The sequence below is a fragment of the Centruroides vittatus genome, unplaced genomic scaffold, assembly GCF_030686945.1.
Source record: "Centruroides vittatus isolate TY-2023 unplaced genomic scaffold, ASM3068694v2 contig_976, whole genome shotgun sequence".
NCBI classification, from domain to species: domain Eukaryota; kingdom Metazoa; phylum Arthropoda; class Arachnida; order Scorpiones; family Buthidae; genus Centruroides; species Centruroides vittatus.
The window spans coordinates 1,898,010-1,911,954 of NW_027122649.1; the positions used below are offsets into that span (position 1 = coordinate 1,898,010).

Consider the following 13,945-nt stretch of genomic DNA (forward strand, 5'->3'; position numbering starts at 1 on the left):
ACATTTTAATTTAAAGTTAAAAATAAAATTAAAAATGAATAAATTTAAAAAAATAAAATACAGGTTAAAGCTAATAAGTTGTTACGTGCTCAAGAAGAAGAATCTAAGAATCTAGCCAATCAGGCAGAGCAATTGAAAAATTTAGAAAATATTTTGAAGATGTCCAATAATAAAATAAGTGATCTTCAGGAAGAAATTATATCTTTACGGTCAGAACTTGAATCAACAAAAATTGAAAAGAGGGATATTATAGCAGAAAAAGATATTATAATTAATGAAAAGAATGAGGTATGAAATAAAACTTTATAAATATAAATTTTTAATATTTTATATAAAATATGAATGCTTTGAAAGTAGATTACTGAATAGCATTATTATATTTAATAAAATTACAGTAGAAACTTGGTTTTAATGTTTTTCAAGGAACTGATGAAAATAAATGTTAAACTGTGGAATCTGAAAAATCTAGCCTACCAGTGGCTGAGTAGATGAAATCACTGAACACTGATAGTTGATTGCAGCATTGTGCCTCACTAACAAGCTAACCTCTGTATGGCATTTCTAGGTTTTCTTCATGTATCTTACACTTAAGTAGGTCCTGTGCACACTTGACCTACTTAAATGCAAGATTCCTACTTTTCCATAGCAATATTCTTGTGGAAGGCATCTCTTTTGGCAAATAATCCATGTTGTATTGCTACACCTCATCAAATAAACCAAATGTAAAATCTGAACATCCTTACAAAACATGCCAGATCATACAAATGCATGTATATATGCATTTTGAATGGATAAAGTGAAGAAAAACAAATATCAATATAACTGTTTCTATGAAAGCTTTATTTCATACAATATAATGCATAACAATTGGTATCTTTATGTATGTTTTACACAAAGATAAAAACACTGTTAAAGCCATCTTTTCAAAGTAATCAAGTTTGTTTTCTGTTGCAGATTTGATATGTTATCATTACTATTGTGCATTAAGTACTACTATTGCATTTTGTACTTATTACTATAATGTCTGGATTTGTAGTTGCACAAGAATACTATACAGTAGAATCCTGCTAGTTCAAACACTGCTAATCTGAACGTTTGCCTAATCTGAACATGTTTCAGTTGGTAGAGAGGAAATTTTTTATCTTGCAAAATATATGTTTTTTGTATTTTCCAGTTGAATTTAAATGGTATTAATGGTACAAAAAGATTTAGAATTTCACAACAAAAAAAAAAATTGTATTTTGTTGTAGTACTGTATTAATACTGTACAAAATTAATAAATTAGTGTTTGACATGGCCTATTAAAACAGCAGATTTATACTGCACTTACACACAAAAACAGAAACAAAAGTCATTGATGGTGTTGGATCTATATAAACCAGACCTGTTTTACTGTTTGCTTCTGCATTATTTCAATTATTTGGCTAATCCAAACAGGGCTCTGTTCCAATTTGTTCAGACTAGCAGGACTCTATTGTATCTGGATAGCAGAATCTGTAGTTAACTGCAAAAACCCAACATAATATCACTTCACTTGCTATCTGAAAGGTAAAACATCTTCATAATTCACCAACTTTATAATTCTTCTGACTATCTAAACATAAAATACAATACTTTTTTGAAAATATTTCAAATGCAAATTTCTTTAAAAGTGTTAAAGTTTTCAAAACATTAAATTCTGAAAATGTGCAAAATTGAAACATGCTAAATATAGTAATGTTAAATATTGTGATTTATGAAGATTTAAAGGGATTGGTAAAACTAAAATGCAGAAATATGTTAAACCAAGTTTCTACTATAGTATTATTGTTAGAGCTTTATTTTACAAAATTAATATTGGATTATGTAATTGGATAATTATTGTAATGAATTTTGACTTTAAATTTGTTATAAAAAAATAAGGAATGTATATTTTTTGAATTTGTATTGATGATAATAAGTTTAAACATTTTTCAAAAAATTCAGAAAAGAGAATAAAAACATTTTGTTCAAATTTTCAAAAATACTCATTTTTTTATGAATCAAAAATTTGACTTTTGCTTGATTTTTCATAAAATGTCACGACATTTGAGTAATCAAATAGTTTAAAGTGCCATTCTGTATTTTTATAGATGATATTTTCTTCACTGATGTTAAATCTTGAGACAGTTTTATCTCAAGATGGTGTCAAGATCATTGTAATAATATCTTGGTCTTGTCTTGGTCTACATTTTCTTTGTTTTAACTATTGGCATTTTACCACTGTGATCAAAAAGTATTGGTAGTAGTACAATAAAATGCAAGATTTGAATTTATTCATCAAAATTTATTTTGTTTCCTTCAAAGTAATCCTCTCCTACTGCAATACACTTATGCCTATTTTTTTTCCAATCTTCAAAATATGCTTTAAAGTCATTTTCATGAAACTCCTTCAGGAATCATGGTGAATTTTATTTTATGGCATCAGTTGACTTAAAAGGTGACCATAAAGTGGAAATTTTAGTTGAGGAAACTGGAAAAAGTCACATGGTGCCATATCAGGTGAATATGGAGATTGTAGAGCCGTGTTTGTTGAATTTTTGAGCATTGTGAACAGATGCATTATCGTGGTGCAAAATCCATGAGTTTTCTCACCATAATTCAGTTTGTTTTTCTACGAATTGCTTCATGTAAACAATGCTAAATGCTAAAATAATATTTTTTGTTGACAGTTTGGCTGGTCAGAAAGAATTCATGATACACAACACCACCACAATCAAAGAACAGTCAACACTACCTTGATTTTTGACTGACTTTGATGTGGTCTTTTTCGGTCTTGCTTCACCTTTTGAGCACCAATCACTTGATTGTTGAGCTGTTTTGATGTCAAAAGTGTAGAGCAATGTTTATCACCTATAATGATGTGTTTTAAGAACGATTTTCCTTGAAAAAGCATTTTCTCAGTCAGTTGAACATATTCTTGTTTTGGAAAAATTCAACATTTTCAGGACGACTCAAGAAGTGATGCACTTCAAGCCAAAATGATCATTTAAAATTGCTTGACAAGATCTAAATAATACAGTAACATGTCCAATAATGTCTCTAATTGTTAAACAGTGACAATTGAGCACCAAATCTCTGATCAACATGTTGTTCACCATTTGAAGTGGATGGTCTCTCAGAACATGGTTCATTTTTGATGTGTTTACTGCTTTCCTTGAACATTTTGTACTTGATTTCTGAATGATCTAATTTACAGATTAATTTATTTCCTATTGATTGTTAACTTTGATACTGTATGTGCATTTTTGATACATGTGCAGTATACTTGCATAACCAATTAACTGCATACATTGAGAACTACCTGTGTATGTATGTATCTATATATATATTTAAGTCTCTTGAGAAAGAAGATGGGATTGAAGTTTATGCTGTTAAAATGAATTTTTTTTTTGCATGTTATATGCTATTACAAATTATATGCATAAAAAGACAGTAATAAAAAATAAGCATATGTATTAGAGAAATATGAAAAAAAATTGCTTGTCAACTTGTTATTTATTTCAAGTTATTATATATTCAAGTTGATTATTTTTTCATGTTAAATATTACTTTACTGTATATTTCTGCACAATATAATTATCTGTAATTTTATTTAACACGATGTTGATAAATACATGAATTTTGTGAAAGATGTATTGTTTGCTCCTTATCAATTTAGATACATCTATTATCTATTTCAGCTTTATATCTACATAAAATTTTATATTTTAAATACATTGGTTCTTTTAGAATGTCATTCTGTGTGCATTAAAAATTATTGAAAGCTCTTGTTGTAATTAATTGCCATATTATGCTATAATAATAGCCTGATTAATTATAATGAGAGTTTGATTTAGTATCAATACCTTGGGCTTTGGGATGTTGATATTATTGAAAGCAATAATTTGATTAAGTTTCAAATAAATAATTAAAATCCTTACATACATATACAAAAATATCACATCATTTCTGTTTTTAATTTACAAGAATATAAATTGCCATGTTTAAAAGGAAAAAAGGAAATTCATAGTAGAAATTGTAACCAGATAAATGTATGAACAATTGCAATATACCATGTAACCTTTAACTATTAAGTTAAATATTGCGGTATCTATATTTATATAAAGGGTCTAATGCAAAAGATCTAAATGCATTCCACAAATAAGTTGTATTTTCTTGATGTGATCTTGATTACTTAACTCCATTACAGTTTGATAAGCCTCATATATCTCTACCAACTGGTTATTTGAGATAATTATTTAATTTAATTTATTAGAGGCAAGAAGCCTACAACTATATACTATTAAGTAAAATGCTTTAATGATAAATATGAGTTTAGAAATGATGAAGCAAGTAAGTAAATATTGATATGTTATAATAATAAACTTGAGAATCCAAATAAAATAGTTAACAAACTAGTTTATTTAATAATTTTACTAAATTTATTATTATTTAAAAAATTTTTCTTTTATTTTTTCAGACTATAGATCAACTTAAAGTAAATAACAAGAAATTGAAAGATGATCTTGATAGGATCAATGAGGAAATAAAAACTAATGTAAAAAATGTACAGGGTCAGTAAAATTTTACTTAAATAACGAAACAATCATACATGAAAGGTCACTACAGTTTTAATTTAAGCTAAAATTCAGTTGTTATGTAGCAAAATTAAGAAGAAAAAGAAATTAAATATTTTCAAAATTTTTGTACAAAGTAATTACATTTGTCAAAAGCATAAATATTTTCTAGAGGTAATGTTTATATTGTGTTTTAACTTTTTTTTTCAATTAAAAAAATAAAAGTTTCAAAATATTATAAATTTAAATTCTTCTACTGTATATAAATTTGCTTAAATTTTTATCATTTTAAATTTAGACATTTTAATAATTATTTTATTTAATTAAATATCTAATATTTTAAATGCTATGTAAAATATAATAGATAAAATAAAAATAAAGGAAATGTATAAATATAAAAATATATAACTTAATAATTGTATAATAAACAAAAGAGTAGATAGTTTTTCTTAATCATTTCAGTGTTTCTATTTTGCTAAGACATTAACGAGGTTGAGGCCGAAGTTTTAAATACAAAAATGTGTATGTCAGACATTCATCACTGCTTTCCTGTAAGCCTAGAAGTTTGACAATGGTGTTTGGAAAGTCAGTGGAATGATGCTTGACATTCCAAATGCCATTGTCAAACTTCTAGGCTTACAGGAAAGTGGTGCTGAATGTCCGACGTACAGATTTTCGCATTTAAACTTTGGCCTCAACCTCGCTATTAATGTTTAGGGCTAGCTGCTTGGAGTATTGAGTTTTCTTCATATGTTTAATGCCTAAAATTTTGATTATTTCAACTTTAAAAACTAAACTTTACGTAATATCTAGTGTGTAATTTGCAAACATACAAACATTCATTTTTGGCTAACTTAATTTGCTGCCCTTGAGGTCCAAATATAGCTTCTTAAAGGTTTATTTCATTAATTAAGTTAATATAAAATGATTATTTATTAAATTAAATTAAATTAAAATTATAATTTTTTGACACACCAAAAATTTAGTCATGTTTCATTTAAAAAATTAAGCAAAACAAGAAAAATTTTCATTACTAATAAATAATTTTTTAAAAATATAGGAAGAAATTACAAAAAATAAAGATATGTTAAAAGTTTTTGATCAATCTATGGCTATTAAAAGAAAATCAGTTTTGGGAAGACTATTTTTACAAATTTAGATTTAAAAAACACATTAATTTATTTTTAATTGATAAAAGTATTCATAAGTAGTAATTTTTCTTAATGAAAATGGAATTCTCAGAATTCTTGTACCAAACATACCAAATATTAATATTTTCAAATATACTAATATTGTCATTACATTATAATTTAAAATATATTAATTTTTATTGTGTTTAAGTATGTATAATATATCTTCATTAAATTCAAGTCGTCTTAAAATGTGTCATAACTAGATTATTTAATTTAAAATAAAATGTTAAAATTGAATATTTTTTTGCATTTTTTTTTTTTAAACAAACATTCTAGTTTTGGATTTTTATACATTTAAATTCAAAATCTTATATTAACTTAGATGATAAATATGCATTTATATTACATTCATATATAATAGGATATTTGTTATGATAGAAAATTTTTAAGATGTGATCATATTAGTTTATCATATCAAATTATCAAATTAAAAGCTTAATTTGGGGAACCAATGATAAGATGAGAATTTCAAAAGTTTTTGCTATAATAAATCACTTTTTAGGGCCTTTTAGTTGTAAATTCATGAATAAGGTAGTTATGTAAGTTTAGATTGAGTATACAGTCTGTATGGTCAACTTGTGCTAATACAAATCACAAGGGAAACAGTAGTTAACACAAATTTTTGATAAAGCAAACTAACAATTTTCAGGGTTAAAGTTGTATAATTTATGGAGTTAAAGACAATGGCATTTTGCCAGAGTAATGGTAAAATTCACTTCATCAGTGTTTGTTTTTAAGGCAAGTTAACTGTAATTTGAAATTTCATACATGTGTACATACTTACATACAAATCTACATACATACAAAATTTAATATTAATTAAAAATGATTTATCTTATTCATGAAATTATTTTACAGTATTTATTTTGAAACTGTAATGTTTTAATAATATTTGATGATTATTTTTTCTAAAAGACTAAAATAAAAAAATAAGAATAAAAGAATAAAAAAAATAAAAAGAATAAAAAATAATTTAAAATGTTAAAATTAATGCTTTTTTATCAATTTTTTTTACAGAAACAAATGCCATAAAATTAGAAAATGAAAAGAGACTTCTCTTAGAAGAATTTAAATCAGAAAGAACAGCATATCAGAAATTATTGAAAGAACATGCTCGGTTAGAACAGAGGTTCGAAAATTTGCAATCAGAAATATCAAGAATGAAAGCAACTTCTGGACATCATCGTACACCATCAAATATTAGTTTAGGAAGTATAAAAAGTGATATCACAGAACCATCTAAGGATGATGATATGCAAGATGAAGTAAGTAATCATTTAATGCAGTTTTTTAATATAATACAGTAAAACTATTTTTTAATCAATTAAAATTTTAAAAGATATTTAAAGAAACTAAAGCTATAGGTACACTTGTAATTAAATCTTGATATCAAGTCTCAAAATTACTTTCAAATCATCATCCATTTGACAGTAGTCAAAGTCTTGGAAAACACTTGGATACTCAAATATCAGAGATTAATCTCAGTTCTCTGTACAGCTTGAGATAAAAATAATTGAAATTTGAGATTATTGTGAAATTGACAATTGTTGCATTGTAACATTTCTTTTGGGTACATCTTTTGAAGAAAACAAAGTGTAGAAATACAAGAAAATGTTGGGTTAGACAACAGGTGCAATGTTGGTATCATTTGGAGGCATGCTTATCTTTGTGAACAAATTATGTATGGAAGATGCACTAGAATATAGAAATTTTGTGAGGATTTTTCAGAGCAGTTGGAAATTTTAATTAATTTAATTTGCCTTGTGAGATGCACGATTTTAAGTAATAGGTTGTGACAACAAATAAAATATTTACAAATAAAATTATATTTGAATTGATACTGGAATTCTTACAAAGTACACCAACACAACCCATGATGTCAGCCAAGGAGTGTGTTCCTAACAAACACTCAGCACAATATAAAAATATTTAACTAAAACACAAAAACGTGTTTTAGTTAAAATTTCAAATAACTCCAAGGACTCAATCTACGAGAACAAAACAGTAAATTAAATAATTAAAACTAAAATATATCAATAATAATCTTAATGTTAATATATGAAAGGATTTTACTGATAGAGGGTGAAGGTTAGAGAGAGAAAAATAGTTGAGAGAGAACAAAGGTGTACCCCAACCTTTTGGTTGATCAAGTTCGATGAAAAAATTAGATTGCTTGGGTTACAGAATGATTTCTTCACTCTTGACTGAAATGAGGACATCATCTCATGAAATAACTTCCAATACCCAAAATGTCTTACTCTGTGTTTAATCTTCTTGAATTCTTCAATTGCAAAGATCCTCTGAACAGTCCTCACCTTGCCAAAAACCATTGTCTTCTTTCTATTTCTGTCCAAAGGCTAGTCAAAAAGTTCCTTTTCAAAGTTCTTTTACTCCTATATATTGTCTACAAAACCTGTTAAATTAGTTCTCTCAAATAAAAGGATGACATTTTCCAAACATTGGTGTACACCCCCTTCAGTAAAAAAAGAAAGACAGTTCTAAAATAGTAGAAGGAAATGAAAAACAAAAAGTACAGAGAAAGAGAAAGAAAAAAACAAACTATGGTGTACTATGTGACAGAATTATACAAAATTAAGAGCTGCAATTCTTGTAAAATTTGAGACATTATGAATTATAAGAACATAATTCAGCCAGTCCATTACATAGCATTGGCTAATCATTCAGAATTGCTTAAAATTTACAAATACAGCTTAAAAGAAGAATGTATAAACCATAGAGATTCTGAGATCATATTTAATGCATGGAGGTTGATGTATTATTAAACTATGATTTTTACTTTCCTGATTGTTATAGAATACAAGATAGGGAAATTGTGATGATTAGTTAAATTTTGACCCCCTCTGTTTTTTAACATTTTTTGACTTTGACACTCCACAAGCCAAAAAACATAAAAAGCTTTTACAAAATTTTTGTATTATATCTCAGGACTGCGGAATCAAAGATTTTGAAATTGGCAGGATTATTTCTTTATATCGAGTATTTTCGTAGGCTACTTCATTAATTTCCACAATACATTCTTTTTCTCTCTTGTGCAATCATTGTCAAGTTATAAAATACATTAGTCAAAGACATTTGTCTGCAAAAAAAATATTTTATTGGCATCATAAAATATATCCTGTTACATAAAATTTATATTTAACAGTGCTTAAATATTTGTTTAATTAAAATTAATTTTGTTCAGGATGCAGGTTATGGAACACAAAGATCTAAAGCATCACTTCATGAAAAATTAGAAGATATTTCTTGGGATCATTCTCCTGCTAGTAAAGAAGATAGTCCTCCTGATGACAATAAGGTTATTATTTAAAAAATTATTATTTGCACTCTTTTTATTGTATAGAATTATAAAAATTATATACATTATCAGCCAACAGAAAATATTGACGTATCACTAGTTTTGAAGTTACAACAAAAATTAAAAGCTATTGAATCTGAAAAAGCTTTTCTAGAAAAAAAATTGGAACATTTTGAGGCAAAAGAAGAAGAATCTCCTGAAGAACGAATGCCTGAAGAAGTGATTAGAGTAAGTTTTTCAATTTTAATTTTTGTTAAACTTTATTTTTATTTAATTTAATATTTCAATAATTTTTTTATATTTTATGAAATAGTAATAAATTAAATAACTTTTAACTTTTTTATTTATTTCTCTTGTTTATTGTAAAATTTATTTATATATAACTGTAGGTATACAATACCAAAAGCAGAATTTATTCAGTCATTTTTTGACTTACATTTATAAGTTTTTTTAGCAACTACAAAATATAAGATGTAAATATTCCTTAAATAATTTAATGTAAGATTTAAACTGTCAAAAAATTGCAGAGAAACTAGAGGAAGAACAAAAAGATATCATAAATAATCTACACTTTAAAATTACTTCAGCAGTATATTTAATAAACAAAAATGTTTTCAACTCAGTTGATGGATCTTTGTCGATTGTAGAATGTTATCACATTAAAAAAAAAAATTGTTTTAACTTTTGTGTGTTTGATTACAATTCAATGTTCTACAACTGAAGAAGATTCATCAACTGGGTTGAAAACATTTTTGTTTTGATAATCTAAAACTGTGTCTTTATTCTTATTTGTTGCTTAAACACTATGTAGTGTGATTAATCGATCACATCACATTTCTTCATCTTTTATTTCAGTTGATACGTGTTTAGGTTACATGTTACAGATAGAGAATATATTAACTTAAAAATACTGAGATCTGCAATACAGTTTAAATACATTAAAATTAGAAAACTGAAATGTACCTTACAAAAACTTAAATTCAGAAGAGACAAAAACATTTGGAAGCTAAAAATGAGCAAACAGAGAACATAAAATGGTATGCAGCCAATAAACAAGAAACTAGTGGAGACATTCAAATACCCAACTATGGAAGAAATAACAGAATGGAAAAGTCTTTAATTTTAAACAAAACACATGTTACAATCCATGAAAAAAATCAGTAAAATAATATGCAAAGGCTTTGATTTTAATGGTCCAAATAGATGGGAAGTAATAAATATAATCTTAAACCTAGACCACATATGCCACATATTTGATTCTATTTTCGATAGGTTGTTACGTATCCAAAATAGAATCAAATTTCATTAACATGAATCTCAGTAATAAGATTAAAAAACATGTAAAAAGAGAAAAAGGAAAAGCAATTATTAGAGATAAAAACTACTTTCAATATAAGAACCAAATATACAGATTGCATAATTTCTTAAACGACAATAGGTTAGAAATTATAAAAGCAGACAAGTCAAAACAAATAGTCATTGTAACCAAAATGGGTAAAAACAAAAAACTAGAAGCAGTAGAAGATAAAAAATTCTGTAAACTATCGATAAACCCAAAAGATGTTATATACCTAGAACTAAAAAATCGAATTACAAAGCTACAAAAACTAAACAAACTTGATAAAACCGAAAAATGATGGTTTATTCTAAATGAAGATAACAAACACACACCAAAACTAAATATACAGCTAAAAAAACACAAAATTGGAGAAAGTCAGACCCATAGTAGACTTTAAATACTCTATGCTGTATAATTTAGAAAAGTTTCTGAAACAAGAACTCAAACAATACCAAAACTCATATCTCTCTATTAAGAACACAGATGAACTTATACAAGACCTAAAGAAGCTAAATGTCGAAGATAAGTTTAAAATAGCTAGTCTCGACATAGTGGACATGTACCCATCAATAACATAGGAGACGATTGAGAATAAATTAAAACAAATTAAAGTGGAGTCAGAAATAATAGAATTGATAGAGTTTTCCTACAGAAACAACTATTTTGAAATAGATGACAAATACTACATGCAAACAGAAGGAATCAGTATGGGATCTATGATCGGACCAAAGTTGGCTGAGTAATGATGGTAGATACCGACGAATCAATTAACAAAATACAAGGAATAAAATTCTACAGGAAATATGTAGATGATATTTTAATCATATATAAAGAAACAGAAGTTAAAATTGATGAAATAGCTAAGCTAATAAACAATATAAATAAAACAATACAATTCAAAATAGAAGAGGAAGATAAAATTAAGCACAAATTAAGCTATCTGAATATCACAATAAAAAGACGAGAAAATGAACTAGAATTTGAAACCTTTAAAAAACCATGTTCAATAAAAACAGCCATAAAATACAATTCTAACATATTGTTATATATAAAACGGAATATATTTAACATGGAATATAATAAAATAAAAATAGAACTAGTAAAAATATTTGCATACAAAAAAGCATAATTGAATTAAGAAAGAAGTTTCTTTTAGATGGATATCCAAACAGATTAATAAACATTTGGGAAAAGAAAATAAACAACCAAAAGATTCCTGTAGGAGGAAAAGAATACTTAGAAGCAAAATACTGCTGAGAACTATTTCCTTTCTTAAAAATACTTTACTGACCTGATAGTTTTTTGCGTAGATCTTCTGCTTTTTGTTTTCTTTCTTCTTCGGTCATGGCTCTAACCTTGACATCGTTGTGCTTAGAGTTGAAGTGTCGTGAAATGTTACATTCTTTGTAGACTGCTACAGTTTTATTGCAGATGAGACATAGTGGTTTATCCCTAAAAACTGTGAAAAAGTACTTCCAAGTCCATTCATCTATGAAAACGCAGCACTCAGAATCAACTTTACATTTCTTAGATAACATCTTAGGGCTAAAATTTTTCACAATATGCAGAGTAAAACTAGCAAACCAACAATACTAAGACAGGTCTAAATCAAGAAACATGTTTCAATATCTAGCCACATTGCCAGTTTTACTCTTCACTACAAAGTTGCCAGCAGCCAGTGCCTCTCACTCTCAACATAACATTCCAATATCTAGGATAAGTCAATAAATTTGTATGTCGTCACTGATATAAAACGAAAGAGAGGAAAATATTTTTTTGCTTATAGCCTGTATTCTTTTTTATTTGTCAGATTAGGAATAATGTCGTGTGGGCTGGATAGAACATTTCAGGGGGCCGCATCTGGCCTGCAGGCCATAGTTTGCTCATCACTGATCTAAAAGATCAAAGGAAAAGTAATATAACTAAGTTATTTTTTTAAGAGGTCAAAAAAAGGTAACAAATCAAATGAAAACTACCTACTTATTATGTAGTTTAGTCATCTATATACTTGTATATAAAAGAACAAGTCCTGATAGAATAATTAACGCAGAGCCAAAACTACTGGTTCTAGAAACTTAAAAATTTGAGGGTGTTCTCCTTTTGTAAAGTTTAGGTGTGCTAAGAAAAGATTTTACAAAATTCAATCCTAAAGAGGTGAAAAGGGGTAAAAAATTTGTGTAAAAATTTTTATTGCATGGGCACATTAGATTGAAACTTAGGTCATAAAATGTGAAAAAAAAAAATAATTAATGATCTGTAAAGCGTTTTTATGAAATCATCTCTTATTATAAACTTGAAAATTAAATTAACTTTTTTTGTATTCATTGTACAAAAATTATTGTAATTACAAATTCATTGTACAGAATTATTTATCATAACTGAAGTTAATAAGTGGTAGATTATGGTGCAGAAAAATCAACTTTTCCACATTTTTGGGAAGAAGTCTGTTCCTCTTTTCTTCGTATACATTTCCTGCTTCACTAAAAAGCCTCTCTGAAAACATACTACTTGCAGGAGCTGATAAATACTTAGCAACCAGTTTGACTAAACATTGGGAAAATTTAGATTTATTTGTAGCCCACCAGGCAAATGGATCGTCATTTCTCTTTAAAGTTTTCATGCTCAAGTACTTATCAAGGTCACCTGTTATGGTGTTCTTTGAAGTCAAAGCTATTCCGACTGTTGTCATCATCAGCAAAGTTCTCAGCAACTACTTCATCATAGCACTCCCAGAAAGATGTGCGAATGCTTTGTCCAGTCTCGCTAGTTCTTTTACATTTAGACTACACAGAGAAGAATGCACGCTTTCATCGCTGCTAGTATCATAGTCTGAAACTAAATCTTCAAGCAGAATGTACTGTCGGGTTCTTTCCTTTTGCAGTTGGTTCGTGAAGAAATTTGTCTTAAACCTTGGATCTAACAAAGTTGATATCAGGTAGTTTTTATTATCAACAATCTGTGTAAAACATTGTTTTATCCCTTGTTGCATGGCAATCGCCATAGACTTTAATTTAGGTGCAAGTTCAGAAGACATGGCCTTGTCACAGTAGCAGTTGAGAGTAACAACATAGGGAATAATTTCAGATAAGCAGGAGTAGTTTGAACTAGTAATTTTTGTTATCTTTTCAAATGGCTTTAATAATTTCAGTAATTGGTCTACAATCTCTCACTGCTCTGCAGTCAGATTAGATATGTTTACTGTTATTCCCAGCTCTTTCTGAATTTTTTTCAGTTTTTCTTGTGCAGTACTCGAATGATTAAAGTGGGTTACTATTCTTCGCCCCACAGCAATAGTTTCTTCGACCTCAGGTTGAATTTTGAGAGAGTCTTTGATTACTAACTGTAGTATGAAGCAACATGCAGAATTCATTTCAGCCTCACTGACAGCCTTAAAAATATTGCACCCATTGTCATGAACAAATGATGTGAATTTTTGATAAAGGGCATTCCCACCAGCTCAGTATTTCTTGAAGAGCATTTGCTATATTTTGCACAGTATGTTGCCTTTCAAAGTGTTTTA

The 13,945-nt window shown here is 27.4% G+C and overlaps 1 protein-coding gene across 3 annotated transcripts in view; it reads left to right on the top strand.

The window, feature by feature from the left end:
• Nucleotides 1-13,945, top strand: part of LOC136985734 (unconventional myosin-Va-like) — a 162,929-nt gene that overhangs the window by 88,259 nt on the left and 60,725 nt on the right. For all 3 annotated transcript variants that reach the window (XM_067283071.1, XM_067283073.1, XM_067283074.1), the window contains 5 exons: nt 64-288; nt 4,481-4,574; nt 6,788-7,035; nt 8,973-9,086; nt 9,159-9,314. In XM_067283071.1, coding sequence (XP_067139172.1) covers nt 64-288; nt 4,481-4,574; nt 6,788-7,035; nt 8,973-9,086; nt 9,159-9,314 — 837 coding nt within the window. The remainder of the gene's footprint in view (nt 1-63; nt 289-4,480; nt 4,575-6,787; nt 7,036-8,972; nt 9,087-9,158; nt 9,315-13,945) is intronic.